General features: G+C 44.5%; 1 protein-coding gene across 1 annotated transcript in view; it reads left to right on the forward strand.

Annotated features, from left to right (window-relative positions):
* Positions 1–11,069, forward strand: part of Siah2 (siah E3 ubiquitin protein ligase 2) — a 28,329-nt gene extending 17,260 nt beyond the window's left edge. Inside the window, exon 2 of the mRNA XM_041659578.1 lies at positions 10,435–11,069. Within this exon, the coding sequence (XP_041515512.1) occupies positions 10,435–10,992 (558 nt within the window). The 3' untranslated portion in view covers positions 10,993–11,069. The remainder of the gene's footprint in view (positions 1–10,434) is intronic.
* The last annotated feature ends 4,485 nt before the right edge of the window (positions 11,070–15,554 follow it).

Consider the following 15,554-nt stretch of genomic DNA (forward strand, 5'->3'; position numbering starts at 1 on the left):
GCCATTATCTTTTGAAGCCTGGTTTAGTTAGGTATCACTTTTAAGTCTATATGTTTTATTTTATATGTCTTATTTTACACATTTTAAGTTATTTTTCCTTACATTTATTTCAGAGGGAAACACGGTGATCAGCCTTTCTGAATGTACAACTGAACAGAAAGTGATATAAAATGAAAGTGCCCTATAATTCTCCCCTAAAATAACCATAACACAGTTCTGTAGATTGCTTGCAGACAGACCCGTAATACAATGGTTCCTCTCACTCACACCATCCCCACCAAGAAGAATGAGAAGCACTATTTTTCCTGCCGGTTTTGACTTTTCACACTGTGGCTGCTTTTTTCTACGCTGCTAAACACTTTGAGGTCAAGTTCGATGCTGATTGCACTGCCCTCCCCTGAAAGCACCGGAACTATTCCCTTAGCTTACTGTTAGTCATTTTTCATTTTCTTGCTGTGATTTTATTTTAATTACTACTAACCTGAATCCTTGGGCATAATCTGACCATTTCCTAAGGATACTATTTCTAGGGATTCTGTAGTACATTGGCAGGGGACAGGTCAAACTGGTTTAGACTCTGAACGTATCCGCAGCTCCATTCCTTCCCACGGTGTCCTTTATGGCCAGTGCTGCTAATGATACAGTGTCCCTAAAGTCACCTCAGGCCTGCGCCGGCTGCCGCTGCTCATAGCCCACCTAATTTTAACCCCCTCACTCTGGTAGACATCCTTCAGCAGCCCCAGGCCTCCTCCTTTCGGTGACCCACTGTCTGCCTCACCTGCCACTGTCCCCATTCGCCTTCCTGGAGTCCAGTAGTAGAGACAGATAAGCCAGCAGAGCCGCATTGCACTGAGAAGGAGGAGCAGACAGGAGTCCCCCTGAAGAAGGGGTGGAAGGTCATCTGTGGACCTCAGGGAGGCTATCTGGAGAATACTGCCTCCTTATTTTAGGTGCCCAGCACGTTGTCACTGATATCCTCCCAGCCTCTTTGTGAAGGAGATGGGACACAATCAGCATGCCCCGTAAGAAGAGAACGCTCCTCGATGTCGGTTTGGACAGTGCAGGCTTCAGTCTGAAGCAGTGACTCTTTTTTTCCAACCCCCTGTCTCTTTTGTCCTCTCCTCCACTTGGCTAAGAAGCCACAGTCCCCTTCCCACTGCGGACTCAAAGCACTGGTCCTCTTCCCAGGGTTGCCAGATGTAATTCAGAATGCCTAGTTAGATTTGAACCTCAGTTAAGCAGCATATAATCTTGGAAGGAGGAATAAGAGCGTAAAACAACAACAAGAAAAATCTGCCTGAAGATACACTGTGCACTTTGTATTTTATTTGTTAATCTAACAACCCTCCCAATCTTCTGGTGAATCTGATTGATTTCGACAATAAAAGGTTGGTAAGGGAGAAGCACTGTTTAAGGCTTGTTGGTGTTGTCAATACGGTCGTGCAGGTGGGAACCTGGCATTGAAGAGAGAACAGTGAAGAGGTGGGCCAGGTGCTAGGAACCTGGCAGAAAGCTTTGCTCCCGTGCTCTGTCCAGTGCTTCTGTTTACACTGAAAGGACCTCACAGAACTGGTTCCCGGTGACTGTGCACTTGCCTGCTAACTCTGGCTGTGGACAAATGAGAAACACGTGGTCAAAAATCAACTCTTGCTCCGAGTTTCTAAGATTAAAAATAAACTACTGCTAGCCCAAAGTCTTTGTGAGGTCCTCTCTCCTTCACAGAATGCTCTCAGATCTCAGGGATAGCAGTTACCCCAAAGTCTTCCACCAACACACCGTTTAGCAAGACAGCTGTCTATTGTGTGCAATCTGTTTCGTCTTAGGAATAAAGGATAGATTTGTGAACCCAGGATTTTATTTAGAATGGCCCTCCTCTAAACAAAGTTTGTCAAGTTAACCGTATATTAGTCTCACCAGTGTTTGGTGACACTGTTTGACAGTCTGGGGCTCAGTAATAGCATCTTAGTATCTTCTCACTTATCTGGGGGTTACAGGAAAATATGCCAGGGTGTTTAGAGGAAGATCTGAGCTGATACAGGCTGGGCAGCTTCACTTTATTCCGCTCTCTAGGGGTTCTCCTGAAGAGTACACGCTCTCTTGTAGTTAAGCATACTAACAGGCTCAAGGGCAAAGAGGCTCGAGCACTGGCCTTCTAAACACAGGTGCTCCACCAGTGGCTGTCAATCCAGAGAGGCCTACGGTGGTCAAAGCACAGCGGACCTGTTTGTTTCTGCTCTGTGGGACATTTCAGGAGAGTTATAAAGACCACACTCTAATTGTTTATATAAATAAAATATGTAAAACATCTTTACCAAAAGTGAGAGGAGAAGCCTATAATTTTGATATTTAAAAGTATGAACATTTTTCTTACATGATCTGAAACTACTGGATCCTCTTAATACTAAAATCTACAGTAAGATTTCCAGCTGAAGTAAAATCAGCATGGTGCGAGACTGTCCATCATCTGCAAATAAACCTTGTATTTACTCATCTGTCAGTATTTACCAGCTAGACAAGGGCAGGTAATAGAACCAGTAAATCAGAACTTAAACAAAATTCATCGGGCCTATAAAAAATTGGGAAAATAATCTATGATCACTTGGTGATATTTGGGAATCAGATAAACATTTTAATCACAAAAAGTTTGAATAGCTAGAAGGCTGTGTTTTTGTTTTTAAGAGCTAAATTTTTTAATGACTTATTTTTATGTGCATTGGTATTTTGCCTGCGTGTATGTCTGTGTGAGGGTGCTGGATCCCCTGAAACTGGAGTTACAGACACTGTAAGCTGCCATGTGGGTGGGTCCTCTGGAAGAGCAGCCAGTACTCTTAACCACTGAGTCATCTATCCAGCCCCCAAAATTCTGCTTTTAAAAACTGGTTATTTTGAGGCTGCACATGTAGTTCATGAGTGTATCATTTGCCTCATCCGCACAAGACCCTAGGTCTTGTTCCCAGTGCCAATTAATGGTTAATTTGATAAACCAGGTATTGCCATGCTGAGTTTAGCGTACTATAGTAGCTTCACCTAAAATCCCCAGCTGAAGAAACATGAAGTGTTGAGAAGACAGACAGCAGCTAGGTCATCTACAGGCCTTGCATGGTAAATTACACCTCCCTCCTGTTAGACTCGCACACTGTACTCCATTTCTAGAACCCTGTAAGAAAATGGGGGATTGGGCTCATTCCATCCTGGAACTCACGTTTTAGCTGGGGTCTTAGAATGGAATGGACCTGTCCACGTGGTGGATAATGTCACTGAAGTGGCCAGAAGTAGCAGAGCAGGCCTCAGAGCAGCAGTCCAGACTGCCAGCCTTGGCAGGGTCAGCAGGTGATGTGGACACTCTGTCTTCTGTGGGGACCAGGCGGGGTCAGCAGGTGATGTGGACACTCTGTCTTCTGTGGGGACCAGGTGGGGTCAGCAGGTGATGTGGACACTCTGTCTTCTGTGGGGACCAGGTGGGGTCAGCAGGTGATGTGGACACTCTGTCTTCTGTGAAAACCAAAGCGGGCCGGGCATTGGTGGCACATGCCTTTAATCCCAGCACTCGGGAGGCAGAGGTAGGCGGATCTCTGTGAGTTCGAGGCCAGCCTGGTCTACAAGAGCTAGTTCCAGGACAGGAACCAAAAGCTACAGAGAAACCCTGTCTCGAAAATTAAAAAAAAAAAAAAAACAAAAAAAACAAGGCAGGGTCAGCAGGTGATGTGGACACTCTGTCTTCTGTGAGACCTAGAAATGCACTGGTTTTTATAAGAGTTGTTCTTCGTTGTGAAACTTTGTTGCTTCACTAGAAATGAGCCCAACAGAACCTTGGGAAAAAGAGAAGTGAGTAACTTTGGTTCATTTTTATGTAGATGTTTTATGCAGAAGTGTGTTTACTCCCAGGAAAACACTAGGAGAAAGCTCAGTTCATTCAACCAGCTCCTCATAAGAACCCTTAATCCCTTAAAATGTAAACATGCCAACCTCTCTCCTGGATTCCTTCATACAATTTAATTTGGATGTAATGTAAAGCATAGACAACAGTTACAGTATTAGTGTAAAACAAAACAATGGCCTTTATCCAGATTCTCTAGACCCTTCTTGCCATGTGTGTTTTCATTTTGCTTTTTCAACTCAGATCTATATTGTTAACCATTTGAGTGTCAGCTACAGGCCGACCCCTGTGTTCCTCTTCAAAGCCAGGGCATCTTCATGTCATCAGGAAATACGATCAGCACAGACACGGTGCTCTCTAATCTGCAGTCACGTGCAGAGCGCAGTGGCTGTCCTAGAAATGCCCTCTGCAGAATTGAGGTTGGGTTCCCAGGCCAGAGCGACGAATTGTATTTAACCACCAGTGTGCGTTTTATGATCATTAGAGCTTATTTAGGTTGGAACGAAGTGCTGTTTGCTCGAGCTTACTCAGGAAAAGGTCATTTCTTAGATTTGATTCACATCCAACAGCAGGATATTGGCTGTTTTGTTTTTTTATTTATTCTTGAGACATTCTCATTTGAGACACTGGCAGATATCCTGCTAACGAGTCTGAGCTGTTTCCTTGGAGGTAAGCAGTGGGGGCAGGGCGTTTACCTTGCAGTGCCCCAGGGGAACCAACTTCTTCCCCGAGCTCCTGGCACCTCAGTTGTAGTTGGTGTTCAGGGTGTCGTTCTGGAATTACACAGAACCAAGTTTAATGAAACAGACTACATGACTTGATCCAAACCTTCTACAGCACACACAGCCTTCACTAGCATGGATGAGAGCATATTTAGCTAATAACCCCATTTTATAAACAATTGGTGTTGCTGTTTATTTGTAAATAAATGATGTCATGTTCCATATGCTGTAGTGTCTCATACATACTTGTATATGAACTAGTTTTATATTTGTATATGATAGGGTTTCTGTGTCAAAAGGGAAACCCTGCCTAAATTCCACCTTAAATACAGCCTTCAGACCTCTCGCTGGGAAAGAATGGGAGCTATTTACTGCTTTCTGCAAAGACTTAAGCAGGGAGCAGCAGGGTGCACAGCCTTTCAGTGCAGAACTTGTTTGCACAAGACGGTTGCATGGCAGCTCTGACAGGCCGCCACACAGACAGGTCTTCGGGTGATGTCCACGTTTGATTCTCCTTCTCTTCCTCCCCAAGTTCTTTAGTGTTGAGTTGGTCCTCTCCTACCTCTGTTATTTTTCTGTGTGCCTTTCTTTCTTTCCTCCTTTTTCAGAGAGAGTTACTAAAAAATAACCCCACCCTTTGGGGGAAATGAACACACCTTTCCCAAAGGAGAAGTCTCATTTATAGCTGTGGGTGTGTCCCAGGACACACAGGCCTCTCTGCGAGGAGCCCAGGGACTCTGCTCAGCTGCACTGCGTACAGGAAGAAACCAGGCCTGTAACTGGACAGCCCTCTCTCTCACCACAAATGTCAGAGAGAGAATCATTTACTTCATATGGCCCTAGATCACTGAGCCTGGACTGTGTCAAATAAGTAGATATATATAGCATGGATGAGCCAGACAGTAGGGTGACTTGACTTACATAGGTACAAAAAAAAAAAAAAAAAAGGTTGAATGGTTCTTTCTTGGAGGTAATCTTTAGTTTAGTTGCCATAGAAATGGCTTCTGTGGTCCTGAACCACAAGAGTGAAATGAGAGAACAGATTGGTCTTGGAGTTCAGCTGGTTTAGAAGAAACAGTAAAAAAACCAAAGGCTTTAAAAACGTCTCAAGTAGAGCACAATATTTTTAGAAGGTTGTTGTCCACACCAGGGCAAGGAAATGCTGTGTGTGTGTGTGAGAGAGAGAGAGAGAGAGAGAGAGAGAGAGAGAGACACACACACACACACTTGGGGGTTACTCTGAAGAAGAGTTACATGTGTGACAACCAAGTAAGTAGTAGAACACGCACAGATTCCTACCTGAGCAGGGCAGGTTCCCAGGCTACACTGCTGATAGATACGCTTGTTGTGGATGTTGGCTGAGGGGGGGAGAAAGGCTGGGAACACGCTGTCCTGGATACTGTCCCATTGCCAGACTTTGCCTTATTCCTGGGCTTCATCCTGGGCAGCTAAGGTCAGTAGCCCATCCTAAGACATCTTTCCATCCAAATACTGAGCCAGGCACGGAGAAGTTCTTGCTATTTTTGTTGTGTTTATGTGTGTTTTTAAAAACTCTGACTGAAATGCCTCACCAACTGTCCACAGGAGACCATCAGGAGGCTTTCTGTCCTGCCCACACCCCATATTTAAAACCGTTCATGAGACTTCTTACTATTTAAAAAGCTGAGAACACAGTGTAAATAAAAAAGGATGAATCTCCATTGTGTAAATGTACCACATTTTCTTTATCCATTCTTCTGTTGAGGTTGTTTCCAGTTTCTGGCTATGACAAACAATGCTGCTGTGAACATAGTTGAGCACATGTCCTTGAGGTATAATTGAGCATCCTTTGGGTATATACTCAGTAGCAGTATTGCTGGGTCTTGAGGAAGATTGTTTTCTAATTTTCTGAGGAATCACCATACTGATTTCCAAAGCAGCTGTACAAGTTTGCACTCCCACCAGCAATGCAGGAGCATTTCCCTTACCCCACAACCTCTCCAGCATAAGTTGTCATCAGTGTTTTTTGATCTTGGCCATTCTTACAGGTGTAAGAGGGAATATCAGAGTTGTTATGATTTGAATTTCTCTGATGGCTAAGGATGGTGAGCATTTCCTTAAGTGTCTTTCAGCCTTTTGAGATTTCTTTGTTGAGAGTTCTCTGTTTAGGTGTACCCCCTTTTTTGTATTATTTGTTCTTTTGACGTCAAGTTTCTTGAGTTCTTTATATATTTGGAGATCAGTCCTCTGTGGTACATTTGTACAGTGAAGTACTACATAGCAGTAAAAGATAATGGCATCTTGAAATTTGTAGGCAAATGGATGGATCTAGAAAAAAACATTGAGGTAACCCAGAGCCAGAAAGACAAATATATACCCACTTATAAATGGCTTCTAGACATAAATAAAAAAAAATAGCCTACAATTCACAACCCCAGAGAACCTAGACAACAAAGAGGACTCTAAGATGTATATGGATCTAAATAGGAAGGCGAAAAAGCCAAGATCTCCTGAGAAAATTGGGAGTGTGGGAGTCACAGGAGGAAGGGGGAAAGGAGGAAGGGATAGTAGTGGAGAAAAACGTATCACATAATAAAAACAAGAAAAAAAGGGAGATAAATCTTTCTCCTGCTGCCCAAGAATTTTTCTTTACCTGAACTTTTAAAATTAGTCTATGGTTCAGAACTATAACAAGTGATTCCTGCCAAAGTGGTAGAGGCATGAGCTGCCTTTTTGTTGGTTTTGTTTCTGGTTTTTCAAATAGAGTTCTGTGTAATTAAGGAGAGTGTGAAACATGCAATCCTCCTGCCTCAGCCTCCAGAGCAGTAGCATTCAGACACAGCCCCTCATACACCGCCACACTGTACTTTTTCAAGTGTCTTTCTTTGAGTTCCCTGTGGGGAGAGGTTGTTATCTTGGCTTCTGCTTCCTCTCAGAGACTTCATCTTGGTGTGCTGTGTGGATAAGGTTCTCAGGCCCTCCTGGCTGCTAGAAAGACATTCTATGAAGATTGGAATTTGACCTGTGTTAAGTTTATAAATAGTGGCTTATTTCATAGGTCAGGATAGGGAGAAGCAAAGGCAGATGTGAATTTACAGGTTGGTTTGCTTTCTTATCTTAGTATCTTAGAAAGATGACCTGGTGCAGTCATTTCTTTGGCACCTGCTTGCTTCAGTGGAGGGCTGGAGATTAAATGCAGTAAGCAGCTACCCTGTGTTCCAAAGACAGAAACTAACTCCTTATTTTACCTGAAGAGTGGTTTCCAGTTCTTAAGTCATCCTGTGACCACAGCACAGAGTTACTGGGTAGATATCTGTGGGTGGATACTCCCTCTGGTAGGTAGAACTAGCATTGCCATTCTTGTGATGTTTAGGAGTAGAAATCTCTTCAGTTCCTGTTAGGGTGGCCTTCTGTCATGATAGACAGACATGGTGTGTCTGCTGGGAATGTTGTGAGAATGGTAAGGAAAGGAAAGATTGTGTTCCTACCCTAATGTAAGCAGTGTTTGAAGGCAAACTCTGTTAGATGTTCACCCACCTTCCCCTTTCTCAGTCTCCTCAGGAAGATGTGTGTGTGTGTGTGTGTGTGTGTGTGTGTGTGTGTGTGTACAAGGATGAAGCATGTGACTAATTATTCTTTATTAATAAAAAATCAGGAGTCAGATATTAGGGTAAGAACCTGAACAATCAGAGAAACTGCTGAGAGGCCATCAGTCAACTCCTACCTCTTCCATTCCTTCCTCCAAAAAGAACACCTTACTATTTCCTGTCTCCTATCTACCCATAGTCCTGCAAAACTCTATGGTGAATTTTGGTCAGCTAGTGGCTAGCTCTGCCCTCTGACTCAAAGCAAGCTTTAATTTCAAAATGAAATAAAAATATCACACAACCTGTCCCCCTTTGTCTAAAAGGGAAATGTTTTAACTAACCTTGTAAAACTATAAAAAGTACAATAACTATATACAAATATATACAGGTAAAAAACTACATTAACAATGTCCAGTTCATTTGTATTTGGCAAATTCAGAGATAATCCTCCATTGTCTATCCTGTCTTGGCGAGTCCAAAGTTTCGCACCTAATTCACTTTGTATCCTGACTTGCATTAGCAACCCAAAACTATCTTTTTATGTCTCTCAATCTTATACATGTTATACCACTTTTGCAAGTTTAATTTCTGGATTTTGTAGCAAGGAAAACTATAACTATCTAGTCTTCAATTCCATCAGAGACCTGAGAAGGATATAATATTATCTGAGTAAAAAGGAAGTATGGAGCAAACCTCTTCCAAAACTAAGAAATGACAGAGACAGCTGGCTACTTGGACAGTCACCCAAGGTTCCTCTGTAATGTTGGGGCAACCATCTTTGGCCTACAGGCCTAACATACCTGACAGACTTTTGAGAAGCAGGGAATTTTTTGTTTTGTTTTTTCGAGAGAGGGTTTCTCTGTAGCTTTGGAGCATGTCCTGGAACTAGCTCTTATAGACCAGGCTGGCCTCAAACTCACAGAGATCCGCCTGCCTCTGCCTCCCGAGTGCTGGAGTGCTGGGATTAAAGGTGTGCACCACCACCACCTGGAGAGAAGCGGGGAATTTTCAAGGACTGTCATACCTTGTTGATTTTTTTCTTTTCCTCTTTCTGGTCCAGTTTGGACAGTAGGTAACTATCAGCAATTGAGGCAAAATCAGTTTCTTTGCCCACATAGCTAGCTTTTTACATAAAGAAAACAACTCCATATGGAGGTTTTTTCAAAGCCCATCATTCTTGCTTAAGTAGATCAGTGCTGCCAGGAGCAGTGTCTCACTGTCATGAGAAGCCTTTAGATTATTAAACATATTAGATGCTATATTGTATAGGTCTTTGAAGTGTTTGAAGACCGTCCATCTGTCTCTCTAAATATATCTATTATAGTTACATACCTACCTAACATGACTAAGTTTGGCTATTATAGATGACTATTAATCTGTATTTCTTAATTATACATTCCATTTTTAAATGAGCTACATAAGCACAATACCACAAACAAGAGTAGACACATACATAAAATACAGCAGAAATAACTTTAAATTTGTATCAGTAAACTAAAATCCATACCAGTATAAAATATTTTGAGATTAATAGCTTTTTTGGATTAAAGTGGATTCAATAATCTACCTTTTTCCCCCTATCATTCCTATATCATAAAACTCAGTCTTTAAGGAGAAGTTTGATCCTGTTCACCTTAACCTCTGCTAAGATAAATAGCCAAGATGGCAGTCTAGAATGAGATTTCTTTAAAAACAAAACTTACAGGGCCACAAGTACAAAGGAGACAGCAACATGTGACAGGACCCCAGCCTCCTCCTCCTGCTGTGCCCAGGCTTGGTCACACCAGCAGTCAAGAAGAGGGACCCACAATGGAGACTGACCACTGACTAGATGACCTGTCATCGGTCTAAGTCAGAAAGGAGTGAAACTGCTGTTTTCAGAGTCATTGATTGCAGGAAAAGCCAAAAGGTGATCCAGGAATCCTTGCCCACCTCTCCCCCAAGCTCCTCTTACAAGGAGCTGGGCTACAGAAAAAGAGAAAGGGCCAAGTTATCTCAGTAGTTTTGCTTGTTTGATGTACTTAAAAGAACTTTAATTCTCACCCTTCACCATTGTTGGGATTAGGGAGTGGGGTCTAGAAAGCAGTGCCCGACTTTATGCATGATGCTATTGACAGTGAGTAGAAACTGAGACTTGCCTCAAACACTTGACCCTCCTTGAACAAAAATTGTTGAGATAAAGATAGAATTTGAGCTCAGGAAACTCGTGTGGGTAGGTATGCATAGATATTGGCACCATGATGCAGTATGTTTCTTTCTGTCTCTGCAGTATGCTACCACGGGCTGTTCCCTGACTCTCCACCACACAGAGAAACCCGAGCATGAAGACATCTGTGAATACCGTCCCTATTCCTGCCCCTGTCCTGGTGCCTCCTGCAAGTGGCAGGGGTCCCTGGAAGCTGTGATGTCCCATCTCATGCATGCCCACAAGAGCATCACCACCCTTCAAGGGGAGGACATAGTCTTTCTAGCTACAGACATTAACCTGCCAGGGGCTGTGGACTGGGTGATGATGCAGTCCTGTTTTGGTCACCACTTCATGCTGGTACTTGAGAAGCAAGAGAAGTACGAAGGTCACCAGCAGTTCTTTGCCATTGTCCTCCTCATCGGTACTCGCAAGCAAGCTGAGAACTTTGCCTACAGACTGGAGTTGAACGGGAACAGGCGGAGACTGACCTGGGAAGCCACACCCCGGTCCATTCATGACGGTGTGGCGGCAGCCATCATGAACAGCGACTGCCTTGTTTTTGACCCCGCCATAGCGCATCTCTTTGCAGATAACGGGAACCTTGGGATCAATGTGACCATTTCTACATGCTGTCCGTGAGGCTCCAGGAGGCTTTCAGAAACCTGAGAAGTTATTTGGGCGAACGCTCTTTGTTTAATAAAGTTTTTTTAAATAGATGTTTTATTCAGTTATGTCTTCCCAAGTCAAGACCCACAACTGTCCTATGTTTTGTCTAAAACGGCAGCTTCCTGTCTGGCACTGAGGAAGCAGAGTTCATTGGACTGTGGTAAACGTGGTTGGCCTGTTAGTGATTCGGAGGCTGTTGTGTGATCTCAGATCAACTCTTTTCTGCTTTCTTCCTGAATAGCTCTTGACATTGTCCAGGGCTGCTCCCACCTGCCTCATCCTGAGCTGACAAGAGCACAGTGGCTCTCGAGATGCCTTTTCTTTGGGGGAGGTAGGAATGGTGTTGACATCTTTGAGTCTGGGTGGCTGACCAGTTTACACACCTGTAGTCTTCCTCTCCAACACAGGTTGAGAGAACCCATAAGTTGACTCTCCTCTTTTCAGTTTGCGGATTGCCTGCGTGCATCGTGGGGAAGGGTCCAGGATGTGAAGGTGCTGTAAGGCTGCCCTCTGCTGGCGCTGCTGGTCTCTGCTGTTTCCTCCCGCAGCCTCTGCACACACCACATTGAACCCAGAACTCTAGATCCGGCGGACACACGTCTGAGGCTCAGGTTGCTTTCATGCGTTCAGTGAGTTGGGAGTTCTCACGTAGTTCTTGCTCACCATAGTGTGGATGACCTGTTTACACATGGCTTCCCTTGGAAGCCCTCCTTGATGGGAGCTTGATGTGAAAGACTAGATCAGTAGTTGACTTTATAACCAGTCTCACATGCTTGCTATTTTAAAGGCATGTGTCAGTTGTCTGGGTTTGGGTTTTTGTTGTTGTTTTTTGCTTCTTCTTCTTCTTCTTCTTTTTTTTTTTTTTGGTCTCTTTCTTTTTCCACATTCTAATTTTTTAATAAATTTTTTTTAAAAAAATGAGTGTTGATTTTATTTTCCTGCTTGAGTTGTAGGCATGTATTGAGCACCTACTGTGTACAAATGCAAAGGAGCCTCCACCACTACCACTAGAGTATGTTCTTTCAGCGTGAGCAAAGTCCCTTGTCCAAGGTCGGGGACAGCCCTTGTGTCTAAACCCCTGCCTGTGCAAGGGCTAGTCATTCGTGGTGCAGGACTGTGTTTGCTGTCTGACTACAGGCTGTCAGGTGAGAAATCCCCCCCCCCCGTTTTTCCAAAATCAAAAAGAAGGGGCATGGTTACTGTTGAGGCTCAGAATCTTGAGGTCCATTCATGGTGGTTCCACACTCTCCTTAGCTCTAAGTCACAAGGGAATTCAAATTAGCCTGAGCATCGTTAGAGGATTTCGTGTCACCTCAGTGGCATGGCTGAGCTACCATAGCACAGTTGGAAGTGATGGCTTTGCTCTCTAAGGGGCAGTGTGAAGCTCGTATGTGACAGTTCTGGCGGGGAAGGAGTGCTGGGCTGCTCACTTTTTGTCCTCTTGACTCAAGCTGTCGTCATTTTAAGAGCAGGAACCCCGATTGAGAAAATGCACCCACCGGATTTGCCTGTGGGCGATTTCCATCTTGTCGATTGATAGCGGAGGAGGGTCCAGCCTCCTGTCCGCAGGTCCACCCCTGGGCTGGTGCTTCTGGGGGTGCTAAAAAAGGAGACTTCACTCAGCCAGTGAGCAGCACTCCTCCTTGTCTCCAGGTTTCTGCTGTGTTTGAATCCTGCCTTGCTTCCTTCAGTGATAGACTTTCGTATGGAAGCAGAAGCAAAATAAACTCTGCAAGATGCTTTGGATGTGGTATTTTACCTAAGCAATAGAAACACTAAACAATTGCTCCGGTAAACTCTAGGCTGTTTTTCAAATGAAGATAAAAACTGTCATGTACGAAAATAGGGAATGAAAATGTATTTTTCAAGTGAAGAAAACGCTGCTGTTGGCACTAAGTACGTCACTTCTGACACTGGTGGAGGTGGACCCAGGTCCAGGAGCAGGTGGGACCCAGCCACTCGCATTCGGTGGACTGAACATGTCGGCTCTGCTTCCTTCTTGTCTCACCCACCAGAAATCAGGACTCTGGCTGACAATTCAGGAAAAGATAAAGCTACGAACAAGACCCAGAAGGACAGACAGCAGGAATGTGGTATTTTAAGTGCACTGGCTCAGAAGTGCAAAAGGGGCCAAGGGGGGTAGCCAGCTGAGTGGCTGGTGACAGGAGTGGCCAGGGGTTCAGGTGCCCTAAGTCCCTGCAGACAGCAAAACTGAGCTCTTCCAGTTAGATGGCCCCATAACCTGACTGGAAATCACCAATCGTGACCTTTACTCTGGCTTTTCTGAAACTTATTTTCTGATGGAAAAAAAAAAAAAAGCTGAGAATCCCCAGATTGTAGAATTTCAAGAGGAAGTGAAAAAAAAAAAGTTATATAGTAATACTTGGCAAGAAGCCAAGTGATCTATTTCCCATATTTTTAATAAATGTAAGGTTTGTCTTTCCTTTGTCCCTTGACTAAAATCCAGCTGATTGGACAATGGTGGCTTCAGTATGTGACCCTCTAATTCATTTACAGACAGTTTCTCAATCATTCTTTGAAATAAAAGAAAAAAACTCAATCCTGAGTTCCCTATCATCAGCATCACTGGGGAGGGGTTGGTCTGTGTCTCTAAAACATGCAGGTTTTAGGATTCAGAAGCTTGCTGCCCAGTAGGAATGACAGAAAACTTCAGAGAGGCCCCCTGAGCCGTCAGCTGTCTTGGATTCTCAAATACAACCTCAGGCTCAGCCATTATGTCCAGACTAACAGCCTGGAATGTGTGAGCACCACGTCACTCCCTTACAATAGCACGCTCAGAAAACCATTCGTCTCTGTACTAATTCCATTCGGTTTCTTGGACCTTGCCATGTGACCCTAAATTGAGCTCTTGGAACCAAGATCCCTAGCCAGCAACATTAGAAAAATTACTCTCTGTCTTACCTAGTACTGGGAGAGGATATTCAGCTTTGGAGTTAAAGCAGATAAACCATGTTAGCTAGCAGCCTCTGCGAGGGTGACTCCAGGAAATCTGGGAGCCAGCTTTTGTCTGACATGGGAGTCATGCTTCAGCTCCCTCTTGATTCCCTTGAGTCAGAGCTGCAGGTGGTGCCCCCCCACCCCACCCCCGGGCAGGGAGACCTGCCATGCTTTGTGGTCCTGCTCTTAAAGCCTATGGCCTTGACCCATGAAGCCACCCATTGGTGCTGTCCTTAAACCTCACCACCTGCTGCTGCCGCTGCTCACTTGAGACTTAGAGTATTTTCTGCAAATACTGTTCATTTGCCTTAAAAGTCTCCAAATGATGAAGAATTTGGAGCCTGGATCTCCCTGGGAAAGGGAAAAATAAGAGATTTCTTGAGTGGACTGTGGGCAGCTAGGGATGAGAACATGAGAGATCAGGTTGGGAACGGTAGGGGAGCGTACTGAGACTACTGAGGGGCGCATTTCAGGGCCAGGTGAAAACCACCTGTAATTCTCCCAGGAATCTACAAAGATGACCCCAGCTAAGACTCCTAGCCAGAGTGGATACATAGTTTAAACTGGCCATCTCCTGTGCCCAGCCAAGACTTCAAGTGGAGGAAGTAGGAAAGCAACCCAGCCACATAGCCCAGACCTACAGTCTGTCCTGCCTTTGAGACGTGCTGGGGTAAGGGCAGCCTAGAGACTGAGAGAGTGGCTAACCAATGACTGATCTAGCCTAAAACCTGTGCAGGAGAGTAAGCCCACCCCCTGACACTGCCTAGAGCACCAGGACCCACAGGCTGCATGTCCCAGAGGATAGAACCAAACATGACTGGAGGAAGAGAAAAATGTCAATGCAATTGTTGGATGTAATTGGCCCCCATAAGCTCAAAGGCAGTGGCGCTATTAGGAGGTGTGGCCCTTATTTTAGTGGGTGTGGTCTTGTTGGAGGATGTATGTCACTGTGGGGGCAGGCTTTGAGGTCTGGTTTGCTCCACCTTCACTCAGTGTGACACTCAGTTGACTTCCTGTTGCCTGCAAGATGTAGCGCTCTTGGCTCCAGCACCATGTCTGCTTGCACGCCTCCATGCCCTGCCATAATGGACGGAACCTCTGAAACTATAAGCTGCCACCTCAATTAAATGTTTTCCTTTATAAAAGTTGCCATGGCAATGGAGTCTCTTCACAGCAGTAGAAACCTTAACAAAGGTGGTACTAAATGTCTTAACAATATTCTGCTAAACTCATAGATTGGTGCCCAGCCCAACTGTCATCATAGAACTGATGGAAACAGATGCAAACCACAGGCAAACATTAGGCAGAGCTCAGAGAATCCTACAGAAGACAGAGAGAAAAGATTGGAGAAGCCAGAGGGGTCAAAAACACCACAAGAAAACTCAGAATCCACTAACTGGTTTCATAGGGATTCACAGAGACTGAACCAACACCCAGGGAGCCTGCGTAGGGCTGGCAAACTCTGCACATATGTTACAGTTGTGTAGCTTGGCCCTCCTGTGGGACTCCTAACAGTGGGAGCAAGGGCTGACTCTGACTCCTTTACTGGCTTGTGAGCCTACTCCTCATACTGGGTC

Source organism: Microtus oregoni, unplaced genomic scaffold, assembly GCF_018167655.1.
Source record: "Microtus oregoni isolate MIOR12 unplaced genomic scaffold, Mior012 000010F_ref0000083, whole genome shotgun sequence".
Classification (NCBI taxonomy): domain Eukaryota; kingdom Metazoa; phylum Chordata; class Mammalia; order Rodentia; family Cricetidae; genus Microtus; species Microtus oregoni.